Genomic DNA, 17,318 nt, shown 5'->3' on the forward strand with positions numbered 1-17,318 from the left:
TTAATAATCGTTTAATCGATTAATCATTGCAGCTCTATATGAAACTTAACATCAGAGCAGCTACATGTCCTGATAAATGTGTTATTTTTGCCAAGTGGCCCGGGCCTTCGTAGATTTTTCTGTATGTGGCCCTCAGTGAAAAAAGTTTGGACGCCCCTGGTCTAAGGGGCTCCATAAGGGGACTTGAAGGCCCCCTCACACATACAGTTCACACATAATCGTTATATGTGTGAATTCTAAATTGTTCATAAAAAGTAGCTATTCACCCTTTATCTGTTGAAATGGGCCCCTCCATCATAAAACGTGGGTCTGCAGACCAATCTACTGTTTTTGCCAAAAAGTTTCCCTGCGTAATTACGCACGTTGAACCGTGGGTAAGAAGGTGCGTAATTAACAACAGGACTCTAACACGGCAACATGTGCTTCTTGGCATGGAAAGATATTTGCTTATATTTGGTCATATTTATTTAATTTATGTTTTATTTATCATGAGACGTGATATGTTGGACGCAGGACGCGCACAATGACAAGCAAGACAAACCAATCTCATCCACCCCATCTATATCAAAATATCACGAGAATTACCAAAGAAAAATGACAGAATTCATTTTAAGTGGAACTTCATCAATCAAACCAGCAAACTCGAATATCGACACAGGAGAACGCGCACTGGTTCGTTTGAGCACGCGCGTTCTGACTACCTCCTAACAGTTCCATAGTATCCATGATGCACCAGAGAAAAATATTTTTTGGCATTATTTGAAAAAATATCTCGCCATCTCTTTCTCCCACATATTTTTTGACGATAAGTTTTCCAATTTTGATGCCCTCAAACAAAAATAAGAGTATTTTCAAACCACTTCACAACCATTAACTCATTCCACACCTGTCGCGGCCTCGCGGGAAATTCAGCACATGTTGACCATCTAAAATAGACTTATCATTTTACACCGAGAAAAACGTCAAATTTCAACCAAAACTGTGTTTTCCTAATAGACCAAAGTTAATATTCTTTTCATTCTCATATTTTCAATCAAATTGGCCTGATTAACATTATCAAAAAATCCTTTTGAGGGGTTTAAGCATGATGAATTAATGCATTTGGCATGAAATGATAAGATATCTCACCTGCCAAGGCTCTGATCCACCGTCCGACCATGGTGATCAGAGGCTCCGGGGGTCCGCTAGCAGCCATTAATCCAGCAAGTAGATGTTGCTTTAGTTTTCTTTAGGTTTTTCTTTCAGTTCAGCTTTGCAATCGTTTGTTGTCCGGTAAAGTTTTCCAAGCGATCAGGTGTCAAATATTTCAATTTGGACAGGTCTCGCAAATAGGTCAACTTGTGCCCAGTCAAGTCCGAGTGCAAATGATGAATTCAAAAGACCTTCAGCAATTACGTCACCTCGGTCTGACGTCAACATTCTGTTTCCATAGTTTTTACTGAGGCACACAACGTGCATTTGTAAACGAGTGTAAGAACGCAATGTGTTTTTCTATTACGATTTTATTATTTTGAATATTAATTATGACCCTTGTGCAGGTATTAATTTCGAAAGACCATGTTATTGCATTGTACACTATACAATCAAATTTAATAAAAAAAAAAAATAATAAAAAAAAAAAGTTAATTCTATGTGTTCATTCTTGTAGGACCAGGGTTGAGATTTTTCATTATGCACTTAAAAAATGTCGCAAAATTGTAAACTTTGCATTGATTAAAGTCGACTTTTTAAGACAACATCATGACTTTTTTTTTATTTAAGTGGGGCCTACATAATGAAAGAAAAAAACTAATTTTTGTATTTCAACTTTACTCTCGACATTTTAACTTTTACTAATGAGGAAAAAAATGTCCTCCCTTTTTTTTTTTCCTCTGACGTAATGTACTGCCAAAAGCTGTAGCGGGCGGTAGTGCACCTCATGGTCTATTGTCAACCCGTTTTAAAAGTAAGAGGAAGTCAGTGAGACGTCTCGCTCCGCCCGCCTGGATGTACTGTGTTTATCATCGAGTGGGCTGACTAAAAAAATAAATATTTTAATAAAACAAAACATATATATATACTAATAAATTACATATTATTTAGTATTCAGAATGAGCGGGATACCGGGAACTGCTGTCGTTCAGGTAACCAACCTGTCGTCGGCCGTGAGCAGCGAGCAGATGCGCACTCTGTTTGGTTTCCTGGGAGACATCGAGGAGCTTCGCCTCTACCCGCCCGAGTAAGAGCCCCCTTCCCCGGATACACTCAGCCAGGAAACACCGCGGCTTTGCGACCTCAACAAATAAGAATTCACGATTGTAATAACTAACAAACGTACTTTTTTTTCTCTGCTCTTTTTACAGCAATGCCCCACTGTCTTTCTCGTCCAAAGTGTGTTACATTAAGTACCGAGAGCCCTCCAGTGTCGGGGTGGCACAACATCTGACCAACACTGTTTTTGTTGACAGGGCTCTCATAGTGGTGCCATGTGCAGAAGGTGAGTGGAAATAAATCAAAATTAATTGTCTGAGTGGACATGCTATGTCTTCCTCCCGTTTAATCCAACTGTTTGGTGTTTTTGCTTCAATTAACTCTGTGTTTTTTATTTTATTTTTGTCACTTACATGGAAGTTTGACAAGTTGTTCCATTGCCTAGTTCACTCTGTATTTTTGCCACAGGTGATGGGTTTGTATCACCGCATTAAAAGTTAAAAACTCCTAGATATCTCCTTTCTTTATATCGCTCAGCCAAGGTGTGTGTGTTGGTGTCACAGTCACAGGGTGGTCTATGTTGAATGTGTTTGAAGAATTCTTTTTGGGTTAACCTAGCTGTAAATAATGGGTAAGCTGTTTGAGAGTGTGTAAGAAACTGCCATTTGTGTAACTTGTTCACGTGGAAAAAGACAAAATAAGCCGATGGCAACACAGCTAATTAAGAAGTGGAGGCAGCAATTCTGGAAAATGCATGTTGTCAAAATCAGTGAATTCGTAACCTGTCCGAAAAGTGTGAGTGTGCTAGAAATAAAAAAGAAAATGTGTTAATATACACAGCCTATGCTCTGTAAATGGGTATGTAAACAAAGGGGGCACACCATAGCTAGTAACATGCCCGTTAACAGCGCCTTGGCTGTATAAAAATTAACATCAGATATTTTTTCTTCAGCGCACACACAGTAAGTACACACTGATTTTTTCACACAAAGTGATTTTGACATCAAGCATTCTCCAGAATCTCTGACCTCACCTTTAATCCACCCCATTTATCTCTCCTTTTATTTTTTAAAAATCTCCCTCCCCGTCCCTTTGGTGCCACTGTTGTTCCCTTGTGTAACAAAACGTAACATAAACAAAAACAAATGATATCACCTCTAAACTTGATGCTTTTTTTTTTGTCCACGTGACTTGGTGCTGGATGGCTAACTGAGTTTATTAATTTGGTTCTGTATGTTTTTTCTGTGTGATTATGTGTGCATATCAGATGACTAGACTGGCCCAGCTGTTACACTACTACACTAGCCTGAGTCAGGCCATTGTTTTCCAAGCCACTATCCCCGATCGGGCCAACGCAGCCTTCACGGGGGGAATGTGACCAGGAGAATAGCCCGCTGAGCCTTCCAAGATGGACACCTTGTCTCTTTTATTTATTTTTTATTTGTTTTCCTTTCATACTTTCCCATGTTGTCCACTTTTTCTACTGTCTCTATCTAGAAAAAAACCAAAAAACAACCTACAATAATGCTTATTTATCTCTAGCGTTGTGTTTATATTTGTTATTTTGGTTTTGTTGTTTTTTGATTATTGTCCAACCCCCCACCCCCCTCTCTCTTCTCTTGCTACAGCTGCAGCTTGTGTGTGATTGAATTCTGTCCAGGTTGCTACGGCATACCGGTGGGATGTGTATCACACATAGGAGGATCACTAACCCTTAACTCTCTTGTTTGTCACCGACTCCTGTTGTCATAGTGAGGGGGTAGACGTTGCAAAAGTGAGATCCAGTCATTGAAAACGTGACCTCATTTGAATTCTATTTTGCCTTTTTTTTATCTGGGGACAAATATGTTGTAAAAGAGGCAACATTCAGGAGTTAACCCCACACATTGCAGCCCTGATGCGGATGTTACTAGAATGTTTCATGCTCAGTTCCTCCAGCTACAATGAATTGAATCTGTAGTTATTTTGTCTCTCGCTAGTCTTAACGTAGCCCTCTTCTCCAGCAATACAAGCGTTTAAAGAAAAAATCCAGAGTGGAATGAGATTCCTAATTTGGTTGTTTCTTCATAGCTAAATCTTGGCTAACAGTTTCCTAAAATTGTTGTTCTTTGTCTGTATCTGATGTCCTGTGTGCTATTAGTGATGCAGCCAATGGGGTTGTCTTGTGTTGCACACCTTTCCAACACTGCCAAAACGATCGCACCCTCCCCCCCACACGGAAAAGGGCCCATGCTTGATATCGTACGGTTCATGACCAATATGTTTCCAGTACAGGTGACCCATGCATCAAAGTGTTGACTCATTCTCTGCATTGTTATTTTTTCTCTTTTTCCTTTTTTTGAGCTATGAAAAGAGACCAAGGACAAAATCAGTAATATTTCATTTGATGGGGAAAAAAATTATGTTTTTTTCCGATTTGGAAAAATAATAATTCAGATTGACTGAGACAAATAATCAAAGCACAGTAAGGATGCTCGGTCTCCAGTTTACTTTTGAGTAGACAGTAGCAGACTTTGTGGGCTGTTTGGGGAAGTGTATGCTCTCTTTCTCTCTAGAATACAGTGGGCTAATTGTGCAGACATAGAGGAGACATAGAGACATAGTTCCTCTCTTGCCTTCACTAATATCTGCTTTTGTTCTGCAGGGAAAATCCCAGAGGAAGCCAAGGCCTTGTCACTTTTGGCCCCGGCCGCCCCAGCACCCAGCCTGGTCCCTGGTGGGGGACTGCTACCCATCCCTACGCCAGCTCCCATTCAGAATGTAAGTTGTCGCATTTGTCTTGTTTTGTCTTGTTTCTTTGTCAGGCAAGTAACGTGTGTATGTGTGTGTGTTTTCAGCAGGTGACCCTCCCCATAGTGAGTCGCTTGTCTGCGGTTCTGGACCCCACAGCCTCGGCCCTGGCCCAGCCGCCCCTCATGGGGAATGTGGATCCCTCTAAAGTGGATGAGATCAGGAGGACGGTCTACGTTGGCAACCTGAACTCTCAGGTAACGTCACACCTGTTTCTGTATCTGTGTTCACGGTTAACACCTAAACTAGTGAGGTGTTCGTTGGATCAACTCAAAATGAACTACTACTTTAATGTTTTTCTTAACTTTTAGAAGTCACACCCCTAGTTTGAATCACAGCTTTACATTGTATCTTTCTCCCCACAGACCACCACTGCTGACCAGCTGCTGGAGTTCTTCAAGCAGGTGGGAGACGTGAAGTTTGTGCGAATGGCCGGAGACGAAACTCAGCCCACACGCTTCGCCTTCGTAGAGTTTGTGGAGCAGGACTCTGTCGGCAGAGCCCTCACCTTCAATGGAGTCATGTTTGGAGACAGACCCCTCAAGTATGTCTTTGTTTGTTATAGTATCATTCTACAGAGCGGTTCAAATCTTATAAATCAAGAAATGTGTCACTTATTCTAGTCAGTACTGTGAACAGAACTATCTGCAATATTCATATGGAACAACTTCAGTATTTATATGCCACTGTAAAACATGTGCAGTATTAGTATTTAAATGACGCTGTGAATCTCATTTTATTGACAAAGTGAATATTGTTGAAGTGAATACTGTTCTCAAAGAAACAAACACGTCATGATCTCTGTCAGTATCGTTTCCTTTTTAGTGGATTGTATCATTGGACGTTGTGCGTTGTCTTCCAGGGTGAATCATTCCAATAACGCCATTGTCAAACCCCCGGAGATGACGCCACAGGCTGCGGCTAAAGAGCTGGAGGTTGTGATGAAGAGGGTGAGGGAAGCCCAGTCCACCATCGCTGCTGCTATAGAGCCAGGTACGCCATCTGCATGTATGAAAGGATTTTAGTAAATAAATAATAATGCTGTTGTGTTGTGTTGTGATGCTAAGACTGCTTATCTAACTCCTAGCTGACATACAAAAGACTTCCTCCAGTCGGTCTCAGAAGTCCCGTAGAACACGCTCCAGATCCCGCTCCCGTTCGAAAACGCAAAGGAAAAGGTCCCGTTCCAAACACAGGTACCAGACTAATACTTTAAACGGTTTCTAGATTTCACTTGTTTTGCCACTGCAATCATATGTGTGTGGTATTGTGTCAAGTAAGGCTGTGAATATTTTGTAATCCCACGTTTCGATTATTTTCATATTCCTGGGGTCACGATTCGATTCAAAATTGATTTTCGATTCAAAACGATGCCCGACTCAAAATGGTTTCTCGATTCCGTTCCAAAGAGGTTTTCAGGATCTACTCCAGTACACTGTGTGCAAAGGGGTGTCTTATTTATCCCCATTTTAGTCTTTTTTTAATGTGAAGCTTGTAATGCATGTGATTTTTAGGCAAGTCAAGCAAAATTAATTACATCTTTTTATAATTTGAATGATTCATTATTCTTAATCGATTTTGGTAAATTATGATTTGATTTAAAATCGCGGGAAATAGAAATTGCGATTTTTCGAATTGAATCGATTTTTTTCACCACCCCTAGTTTCAAGTGAGTGGCATTTATTTTCCCGTTTATATTTGTAGCAGACCGCCACAGAGGGTTTGGCCGAGGAACGTCTCCCACAGTTCACGTGGCGGCCACAAGAGGCGCTCTCGCTCCAGAGACAGGAGACAAAGTCGAAGTCGCTCCAGGTTTGTTCGGACAATTTTTTTTTTTTTTTTTTTGCAAATTACATTTTGTTGAGTCTTACAGAGGCACGGTAGGTAAACATACACAGAAAAGAATGTATTTACAACATACATTTACAACAAAACTCAAAAGACTACCGTCCAAGTTTTAAATTTGAGTTAATTCCTGGAGCCTAGATGGATGTGCAGCACAATCTGCTGTTGTACTTTAAGATATTACAGTTGTGGAATATTCAGTTAATCATATAATGTTATATTGAGTAAACTAGATGTAATCTACGTAGTGTCAACCTTTTGGCAGTAGTGGTCACCAGATAGCTAGTAGCTCTAGAAGCTGCCTGAATTTGGCTCCTGTTGTTCTGCACTTGGCACCAATAGGGAGAAAAATATTCCTATTGTCTTATAAACATTTTAATACAATAAGGTGTTTTATATGTAGCACATCACATTTATCACACTGTTTTGTCCACATGAAGCTCATATTGCCTCCAAAAATGTACTTAAGTCATTAATGTTTTCAGGGGCCATAAGAGGACGAGTAAAGACCTGTCCAGGAGCCCTCGGAGGAAAGCCAAATCACCCACACCAAAAAAGTAGGTCCATCAACGTTGTTTCTAATTCTACTATGTTTTCTTTGGGCATTTTAAATCATGTTTGCACAATATAAAGTAGTTTTTCAATGTCTACAAGATTGTAATTTGATTGTTTTTGTGTATTTTGTTCTTTCAGAGGTAAACGAGACAAGAGGAGGGAGCGCAGCAGGGACAGAAAGGACCGGTCCACGTCCAGGAAGAGAAGCCGAAAGGACGAGGACAGGATAAAGAGCAAGGCCAAGCCCATGAAGGTATAAGAAGTACAGTGATATAACTGGATCCTATTTGAATTCTGAGAAGTTTTTGCTGATTTTTTTACTTAATCTTATACATTGTATTCAACATACTTTTCCGCCATTATTACCTGAGCTCTGATATTTTCACTGCCTTTTTAAGTCTGACCACGTTTGTTTATCACTCAATCTCTTTTCAGGTGGAAAGGGACTATGGCCGCAAACACAAGGCAGACTTCCACCACAGCGACAGAGAAGACTCCGCCCCTCTCAGCGACGACATGACGTCATCACCCTGCGCCAAGCACAACGGCAGCTACAGGTCTCACAATGATGAGGATGCACACAGGGGACACACAGTCAGAACCAAGTGACTATTTGCAACGCCGTGAAACTAACATTGTTTCCATCGGAGATCCTCAACGCCCATCAAGTGCGTATGCAAACTTGAACACTGGATAACGACATCATCATTGCATCATCATCTCCTGTGTCCGACAGCTTGATTTTAGATCTGTACATTTGGCAACATATGGAACCACCATGGGCCCCCACTTACAAAAAGCTTTTAGTAGCTTTTTGTTGGGGTTCCCCATTTCACGCGTCCTGCCATTGCCATTAAGTGTATCATGAAATTATTTCTCAATGATAAAATGACTTACTAAACTAAATGGTAACTCAACCAATCTCCTACCTGAAAAGTAAAAGTGAGCACTGGATACAGCAGAGATTGCCCCGTCATTTTCTGTTTAATAGAGAATTTTAAGAGATATATGGACCTGCAAGGAGTGCACGTCATATAATGTTATATACTGGTATAGTCCAGAAAATATTTCAGACTCAGAAACTACCATAAAGTTGAGTCAACTGAATTGAAGTTGGAACCTCACCAAACACAGTGTTTGTTGCATAGCTGTCGTGTTGGATTGTATAATATTATACTGGTGATGTTGTGTCCACCTTTTATGTAGGTTTTCATTATTTCAAAAACTCCATTACTTTTTATTTTCTCTATACAAACTCAAACTGTGGACACCTACACCAGCAGACTGGAAGCATGTGTACAGGCCTCATAGAGCTTCAAGTCCCACGCAGAGTTCACACAGGAAGAACACAGTTTACCCTTTGTTTTCTCAAGAAATTTGACACCAGACTTTAATTGTAGCTTTGTCTCATATGGATATTACCCTGATGAAAAATACTCATAATTCCTCCTCTAGAAAGCATCCTTGACCATACACTTGAAAAGTCTACATGCCTCTAATATTAACAGTATTCATGTCATACTGTAGTATGTATGCCATTTCCTGAAAACAATTGCTTTTGTCTTAATATTGAAAATGATAGCGATATGCAGCAGTAATAAAACATTTGTATCTTACATTATGCCTCATTTATTATTAAGTTTTTTCAGTAAGTGAGAGAATTGAGAGAGTTGTCCAAGTCCAACTGAAAAGTAATTTGATGATATTTTATTGAAATTGTACAGCCACTGTTTATAAGATAAAGCAGCACTGCCAAGCAAATGGTTAGCACCATGCACTGAGTTGGGTCACACTGTAACTTACGTCAGTTGTATTGTGTCATTGCATAACGAAAACAACCTATTGTAAAATAATGATTATAGTGGGCCATTATTATAATAATCTGTATATAAATTAGGTATTTTCTGCTCACTAGTACACCAAAAAGCAAAGGAAATACCCATCAAACTTCTACAAGCTTACAAATGAAACCTTTTATTAGCAGGCCGAAATGTTCTTTTCGTTTGTCCTCGTTGACACCTCGTGAGGTAAAAATAAACTTGCCTCTCATGGGGTGTAACAGTTTTGTTGCTGCTGCTGTTGCCTTGTTGCGGATGTTGCCACAACTTCCCAAATTCTGTTTACTTATTTACTGAGTGAAGCAAATGCTAGGTAGGTTACATATTTAGAACATGTTGCTTTATTAAATAATCTACTGTAAGTGGAAGAATTGAGGCCCGTTGTCAGTGTATGGAGGAAATAAAAACAGTAAAAAAAAAAAAAGATTTCAACTGATGCTAAAATGCTCAATTGTCCTTTTGTATTGTGTTAAAGGATGATTTTGAATGACCAGGTCTGTGAAGTGTCGTAATTTTCCCCTTTTTTCTCCAAAATCTGGGAACTCTAGTGCACTGCAAAGTACGGTGTGGACTTTTATGATAAACAGTTTTGGTAAAAATATACTGTTCCTATCATGTATACATTGTTTATTTCCTGTTTTTGCTCAATGGGTGTACTTTTATATTCACTTGCTGTTTTTTCTAAATATATTTCTTATTGTCAGTAGTCGCAACGAGATCGCAGTGTATCATGTTCATTTTTGCTGTTGTTGTAATGCTGTGATATACAAAAAAGAAGAAGAAACTATGTACTGTTTATAGATATATTACAGGCCTATACTATAAAATAACGCTGGTGTGCACAACGTCTGTTGGCTCATATTGCTGCAAACTCGGCAGTCGCAAGAACGGAAGGGTCAAAAAGTGCCTGGACTAAGATTGTACAGAATATTCTAATAAAACATGGACACTTATTGAAAAATGCAATCTCAATTTATTATTGTTAAATAGCTATAACTAATTATCTTATATTAAAGTATCGTCCACTGTCTTTTGTGATTCATAGCAGAATAGACTGAACATTGATGGGACTTGTATATGGATTGCTTTTTTTTGCGTTGCGTTGCGCTTTTGTAATTGTGTCAAAAAAGTCAAAATGTTCAAACCAACCCTAGTTTGATATCAACATTTTAAAAGTTTCTATCAAAGCTTTGTTTATGTTTTTGTTTTCCTGCTTTTGCCATAACACACACAAGGCTTCAGTTTTAAGTGGAAAGGTATTTGAAGAAATACATTTTTTCTATCCTTGTATCCACTATTCATGTTTTGGACTAGAAATGTTTAACAGATTGCTTTTGGAGGGATTTGACTTGGATGTAAACATTTGTATTCATGTATACGAATCTTAAAACACATCTGATTTGTATCATAAAACACTCAATAAAGAGATTTTCCATTCAGTTATTGGTGTGGCAAAAGGATTATGTATAGTAATATAAGTATATCCAATGTGATAAGTTACCTATACAGTGCAGAAATGAGCAGGTTATAATGTGAACAGAAACAAGATTTTTCAAGTAATGTGGATATAAAGATTCTTATGGTAGAGAGGTAGGAAGAAGGGCCAACTGCATAGGAACGTTCACTGGTCTTCTGTCTTTATAAATATACCACATTTATTTGAGTTTTTTGCTTAAGTGTGTATTTTAAGAGCAATGTTGGCAGTTGAGGTAAATATAGAGCTAAATACTGTAATGGTAGTATTGCTATTGAACATTTAAGACCAAATACATCCACACTGTTGACTTGCAAACAGTATGGCAGCCCCTCATAGTCAACCAGAGATCTGCCATTGAGAACTCAACTCCAATTCAAACATTCATGGACAACAGTTGTTATGATACTGCGTTCCTGTGTTTCAAACTTTTTCTTCAAAAAACTGTGGACATCTCCTTGCCGTCCATGATCGGACTGCTACTAAATTGCCTCACGTAGTCCAATCGTGATTTCAATACAGTCAAGTCTGTCTCCTCCAATTCGCTCTGTATGACTTGAGTAACTGAAGTATTCACCATCACATGTTGAGGCATTCCCTGCTGAAACAGTTCCATTGTTGTATATCCACTTGGAAAGGCAAAAGGAGAACTTTGGAGAACTGCTGTCCGTTGGATGTCGGGTAATGTTCCTGCTAGATTATTGTCAGGTTGGGTGTCTCCAGTAAGGTCTTCTGTGTCGCTTTGGGCCCAGTCACAATTAATTTCTTGTGAGTCCGTCTCATCTCCTGAGGTGTCTAGAAGTGGTAGCATCGATGCTGATGTGCTAGCAGGGATCACAGCTTCTTTCTCAATGATCTGGAGACTATTTGTATCCCTTTCTTCCACCTTCAGAGTGTTGATGGATTCAAGAAGTTCCTGAGTGAAGTAAGAATTACAAGTTCAATTCTCTGTTTTCTTGTCAACAGTTTTAAGTTGCATTACCTTCATTGTAATGTATGTTGTCATTAAAGGTGTAGTCAGCGATTCCGGAGCGTTGCGCTTATTGTAAAAATAACTTTTTTTCCAAAATCAATCAATATCTCGTCATGATCCCCTACCTGTCCATACTGTGTGCGGCTATGTAGTGCAGGTAGTGGATGGTTAGGAGATATTCACAGATTTTTTACAAAAGGGGATTTTGACAAAAAGCATTCTCCAGGATGGCTGACTCCACCTTTAACCTAAAATGATTGTTTGTTGACATGTTGTAGAGGTTGTTTAACATTAATTTTCCCAGAATTTAATATTGGTTTGGGAAAAAAGACCGACACTTACCAGTTCACAGGGCCTTTCTATTTTCTGCATTGCATTGCTGTTTCCAGGGTTAGGTATGCTTGGCCACAGAATGACCTTTGCTCTAGAAAGAGTAGGAGATGTAAAGCGTATAGATATTTTACCCATGATTAAAATGAGTGACAGCTTGTTGAACATACATGTAAAAGACAATGACTGACTTAGCGTACTTTTTTATTATCGGGGTTCCAATTATCAGCACAGTGGCCATAACTGCAAAGATGGTGATAAGAGCAGTGCGGTCAGAGATTCCTTTGGGAAGAGAGAAAAAGGAACATTTCACAATAAGAAAATTGAAGCATGTGGAATACATTTTTTTCTGAATAGAATTATAGATACTGTATTATCATCGCACTGATTAACAATACAACAAAACATAGTTCAGTACACATTCCATATAGCAGTATCCTAATGGTCTTAGAAATATAAATCTAAAATGATTATTGGTGATAAAGTTAACCTTGGTAGTTGGTTTCAAAGAGACTCGCTGTGCTCCATACTCCGGCTCCTGCTCGGGTGAAACCTGATATCTGGACTTTGTAAGCGGTGCCACTTTTCAGGTCCTCCAGTTCATAGCTGTTGAGCTCTGGATCCACTGTAACATCTGCAATGTAAGTTTGTGAGTTTTCAGCACTTTTCTAATGCAACTTCATGTATGTATCATCTTAACCCATTGATGCCTGATGCTGCGTGACAGGCATTGGATACAATGTTACTTCGCGCAGCATCAGGCATCAATGTTAAAGGTGCTCCGAGTAACTTTCAGTTTGTGTTCATTCTTGCACCCCCTTTGGACAAAAGCGGTAGTGTTTTTACTATGCCAGCCGTTGTTCCTGGGTGAGCGTACCCATGACAAAGGCATTAAGAAAAACTATATAAAAATAGCAATCTTTGCACTGATGGTCTTGTTTGCTGTCACATGTAATGTATGATAATCAGAGGAAAAATTTGACTGTTTCAGAAATAGTTAAAAGTTCTTGGTAGCACCTTTAAAGCTCGACTGAATTTGCATAAAAAAAACTGCATCAGTATTTAGCCACTGGGTTAAACTGTTGTTAGCTATGCTAATGGCATGGCTCTTATAATGGCAACATGGGTAAGCTAGTTGGTTGGTGCACTACTTTGGTCCAGACTGAAATACAATATATGCAGCACTGCGCTAGTGTTCATAAAGCTCTAGGGTGTGAGACAATGGTTAACAAACCAGCAGGTAGACAGGAAATCTACTGAGAGTGTGATGTATTTATATGCCGAGTGCATAGACAGGATATAGACCCGTGTGTAACTGCAGGCAAACTCTAGTGAAACTAATGATGTAACTGCTGTATACATTTCTGTCTGTACAAGACATATTGCCTATACTTCTCTCTGTATTGGTGGTGCCCATGGTGTGGTACTCAGCGTAGTGGATTGTGTAACCCAGTAGGAAACCTCTGATGTCTGTCTCCCTGATGGATGACCACTGCAGCGTCATTGAGTTTAGCGTCACGTTGCTGCTGCTGATGTTGCCGGGTGCGCCGACAGGAGCTTTTTGGAAGAACAATACCAAGAAGTCAGAGTGATGTGTTATGGATAGGATGAGAAGGAACTAGCAGTACTGGCTTTTTTTAGTTATACATCTTTAGCATTGTTTTTGGTTTGTCGTGCAAGCCTATAGCTTTCTGAATACAGATGTTGGTGGTCAGTCCAATATTTTGGTCTAGATTGGAATATCTCAACAACTGTTAAAGGTGTAGTCAGTAATTCTGGAGAATGCCTGTTGTCAAACTCCCTTTTTGGTGGTAAACTCAGTGAATATCTCCCCAGGATTACCTGTCAGTGCTGTGTGTGCAATGAAAAATAAATCAGGTGTTAATACACAGTCTTGGCTCTGTAAATGGGCATGTTGCTAGCTATGGTGGCCCCCCTTTGTTTACATACCCATTTACATAGCCCAGGCTGTGTATTAACACTTTTTTCCACCCAATGCACACTAAAGTGCATTGGGTGGAATCAAGAAGAGCGCTATATAAATACAATTTATTATTATTATTATTAAAGTATGGATAGGTGGTCAGTGGATTGTGAGGAGATATTCACAGATTTGATCAAAAAGTGTTCTCCAGAATCGCTGACTCCACCTTTAACTGTTAGATAGTTCGCTATGAAATTTGATGCAGACATTTGTATTTTTTTGTGAACCTTAACATCACTCAATTAAACACAGACATATTGTAACAGTAGTTAGGCCCGTGACTTACCTCCTTCAATGAAATAGAACTGTGTGCTCCCATAGGTGCTCTCACTGTTGTTGATGTGCTTCATGTTGCAGGTGTCTTTGTTGGGCCGTGTGTGCAGAGTGATGCTGTATCTCTCATAAGGCTTCAGGGGCTCTGGCGGATTTCAAATAGGCAAAGTGATTATCTCAGGCGCAGGAAACTAAATATATTTGAACACATAGAAACATTTCGTACTACTATGATCCTTCAGTATACAGTACGTTATGCATGAAACATGCCACCTGAATTACATTTCAAAAACGTGTACCAACTTAGTCCCTTTCACACAGATAACAAACAAAACCAAGTTGGTCAAATGTTGATTCAATCATTAAATAGTGTTAAAAAAACAATAAATAGGCACAACCTTTACTTTTTGGAAATCTTTGCACGTTTAACACAATTTATTGTGGATAGCTTTGACCAAAATATGTGAGTATTTATGCACCTGGTAGAGGAGATAAGGTCTTATAGTTGTTTTTGTTCTGATGAAAGGACATGTGTGCTGCTTTTTGTCCCGTTCTCATCCACTCCACAGAATAGCAGACGTATTTTGTGATGAGATTGTCTTTCCAATGGATGGTAAAAGATGTGTTGCTGTGGACTGTCATGTTCAGCTTCTCAGAGCCCATACCTACAGAGACAAATTCATGGCTGAAAAGAAATCCAGTGTTGATACACAGCCCAGGATCTGTAAACGGCATGTTTCTAGCTACGATTGTTCCCCTTTGTTTACGTACCAGTTTACAGAGCCTAGGCTGTGTTTTAACACCATTTACCACACGTTTTCAGAGCTGTTGCAACACACAGTACAGACAGGTAGCAGGTCTTGAGGAGATATTCACTGATTTTGACACATAAGTGATTTTGACAATAAGCATTCTCCAGAATCACTGACTCCACCTTAAATCTAATGTTGTGACTTTGTATTGTGTATGGATAAACTCTTGTATCTCCAAAAGTGTCGACTTTTACAGAAAATATGAATGTTTGTTATCATTTGAAAACAGTGCGTTCTAACCGGACACGTCTTGTTGCTGTAGTAACGTCTGGCTCACAGCTGGCGAGATACTGGCGTTGTTGACAGCGCTGATGCTGAGATGATAAGATGAGTAGGACAGAATCAGTCTGATCTCCGGCTGAGAGGTGTTGATACACTCATATGGAGCCTCTCCTGAAGCTTTACCAATAGTAACACTGAAACTATCATGCAGCTCTTTGGCTGGAAACTAAAAAAACAAGAAGAAAAAAAAGAAATTGACATTTTATCACCACTTGAATATATAGGCTATTCCACATTGTATTGATTGTAGATGGAGCTTTTTTTTTTCAAGTACTTTTTATAGGAGTTACATTTTAAATACTACCTTCCACGTTAAGTAAAGCAGCCGGCAGCCTTTTCTTCCAGCAATGTCAGAAAAGTGAAGGTTGACAATGACGGGCTGCGTTGTCAGTTCTGAAAGATGACATTTGTTTATTTATTTTAAAATAAGACAGACATAATTTCAGCTTCAACATCATTCTGTTGTTAACTAAATGAATATATTGATAATGTAACTATGTAACTCTAAAAGATAGTATGTAAAAAAAAAATAGATCTAAACTTACTAATATTTAGTGCCATTCAGAAACAAAGGCTTTTCTGCCTGCCATGAATATTTTTGTAGACTGGGATTTGTACCAGAGACAAAGGCATTAAGAAAAACTATATAAAAAAGCATTGTTTTCACTGATGGTCTTGTTTGCTGATACATGTAATTTAAGTGCACCAGAGGAAAAATGTCCAATATAGTAGAAATGAACCTGACCTTGTGGGACGTTGTAGGCTTCGCTCCACACACACTGTGAACATTTCACATTAGCGACGCACTGTATCTGTACCGTGTAGACCAGCGAGGAGTTCAGATTCTCCACCACACATTTCTCTCTGTTTTGGGATTTGGCGGGTGACTATGAAAAACAAATAAAGAAAGAAATGAATGAATGAATGTCAGGAGGAATAATCTAAATGATAGTGATTATCATTAGCTGTTTTTGATCAGATTACCTCACTGAAATCTGCATCAGAAACAATCACAGGAACCTCTAAAAATTTCTTAAAGCTATAGTGCGAAACTTCTGTCGTCCACATGAGGAATTCTGAGTAATTACAACAACACTGTTGGCGCATCTTCGTGAGGTAATCCTTCGGTGATCGAACATGGTTTTTATACCTTCTGCTGTACAACCACGTTTTTTCTTTGCAGTAGAATCAACAACTGAAACATTGGAGAATGCTTGTTGTCAAAACTAAAAAAACCTTCTTGGGATTTTTTCTGAGCTCCTGCGCCAGTGTAGGGGGGCGACACCAGTTTGTAAATGCTGCCATACTGATAATTAATGAGAGAGTTTTGTGGAGCTGATAGGCTTAATCAACTTTGTGTCAACTCGATTGGCGAGTTTGGTATGTATAGCCGACATTTATTTTGAAGAAAAAGTTACACACTATAGCTTTAAGTTAAATATTTTAAGGGCCCAGTCCACTGATGATGCACACCAACATGTTACTGACCTTGCTCCATAACAGGCTGCCAAGTGCTTTATATCTCACAGAGTAATGCTTAATGGCCTTAACGTCCTCCTTTAGCCAGCTCACAGTCACGGCTAGCTTTCCTGAGTGGCGACTGAATGACACATCGTATGGAGGTCCACACCGCACTGAAATATAACAAAACATATTCCGCTATATTCAAATGATTTATCGTCAAAAAAAAGACTAAAAATGAAAGAATTTTGCTTATGAAAATAGATTTGTGTGGAACTTACACAAACTTTTCGGTGAACCACTGAAGACTGCTTTTGTGCAGTTTGTCGATTGGCTGTTTTCAAAAACTTCAGCACTCATGTTGTGACTTTGAAATACAGAGATCTTTGGAGATATACTAGACATGTTGTAAGATTTGCAATGTTTCTTGCTTCTGGAAAGAAAGAAAACAACTTTTATCAACAAAAAAATCATTTAAGGTTTGTGTTTTAATATGTTAAAAACAGTATGT

At 39.0% G+C, this 17,318-nt stretch overlaps 2 protein-coding genes across 3 annotated transcripts; one reads left to right on the forward strand and one right to left on the reverse strand.

Moving 5' to 3' along the window:
• The first annotated feature begins 1,971 nt into the window (after nt 1–1,971).
• Nucleotides 1,972–10,645, forward strand: srek1 (splicing regulatory glutamine/lysine-rich protein 1). Of its 2 annotated transcripts, none has more exons than XM_080047207.1 (11): nt 1,972–2,218; nt 2,343–2,476; nt 4,835–4,950; nt 5,028–5,177; nt 5,346–5,524; nt 5,843–5,973; nt 6,068–6,176; nt 6,685–6,792; nt 7,311–7,382; nt 7,519–7,633; nt 7,816–10,645. In XM_080047207.1, the coding sequence occupies exons 1-11, from the start codon at nt 2,091–2,093 to the stop codon at nt 7,987–7,989; spliced, it is 1,416 nt and encodes a 471-aa protein (XP_079903333.1). In that variant the 5' UTR covers nt 1,972–2,090; the 3' UTR covers nt 7,990–10,645. The 2 variants fall into 2 exon arrangements, with proteins under 2 accessions (XP_079903333.1, XP_079903334.1); XM_080047208.1 differs by having other exon boundaries at nt 5,031–5,177.
• Nucleotides 10,646–11,128: 483 nt separating this feature from the next.
• Nucleotides 11,129–17,167, reverse strand: LOC307265009 (leukemia inhibitory factor receptor; the record flags this gene model as incomplete). The annotated part of the gene is made up of 11 exons (XM_080046579.1): nt 11,129–11,608; nt 12,008–12,089; nt 12,196–12,277; nt 12,486–12,629; nt 13,388–13,552; nt 14,266–14,397; nt 14,732–14,917; nt 15,305–15,512; nt 16,165–16,233; nt 16,835–16,980; nt 17,089–17,167. 11 exons carry the CDS (start codon nt 17,165–17,167, stop codon nt 11,129–11,131), a joined length of 1,773 nt encoding a protein of 590 aa, XP_079902705.1.
• Between the last annotated feature and the right edge of the window lie 151 nt (nt 17,168–17,318).

Source organism: Ammodytes marinus (assembly GCF_949987685.1).
Source record: "Ammodytes marinus genome assembly, chromosome: 18".
NCBI classification, from domain to species: domain Eukaryota; kingdom Metazoa; phylum Chordata; class Actinopteri; order Uranoscopiformes; family Ammodytidae; genus Ammodytes; species Ammodytes marinus.

Bases quoted from the DNA above. Each gene is read 5' to 3' on its own strand.
- srek1 (XM_080047207.1), top strand. From the start codon at position 2,091: ATGAGCGGGATACCGGGAACTGCTGTCGTTCAGGTAACCAACCTGTCG. The intron at 2,219-2,342 runs GTAAGAGCCCCC...CTCTTTTTACAG, and splicing joins CTTCGCCTCTACCCGCCCGA to CAATGCCCCACTGTCTTTCT. The intron at 5,974-6,067 runs GTACGCCATCTG...TCTAACTCCTAG, and splicing joins CGCTGCTGCTATAGAGCCAG to CTGACATACAAAAGACTTCC.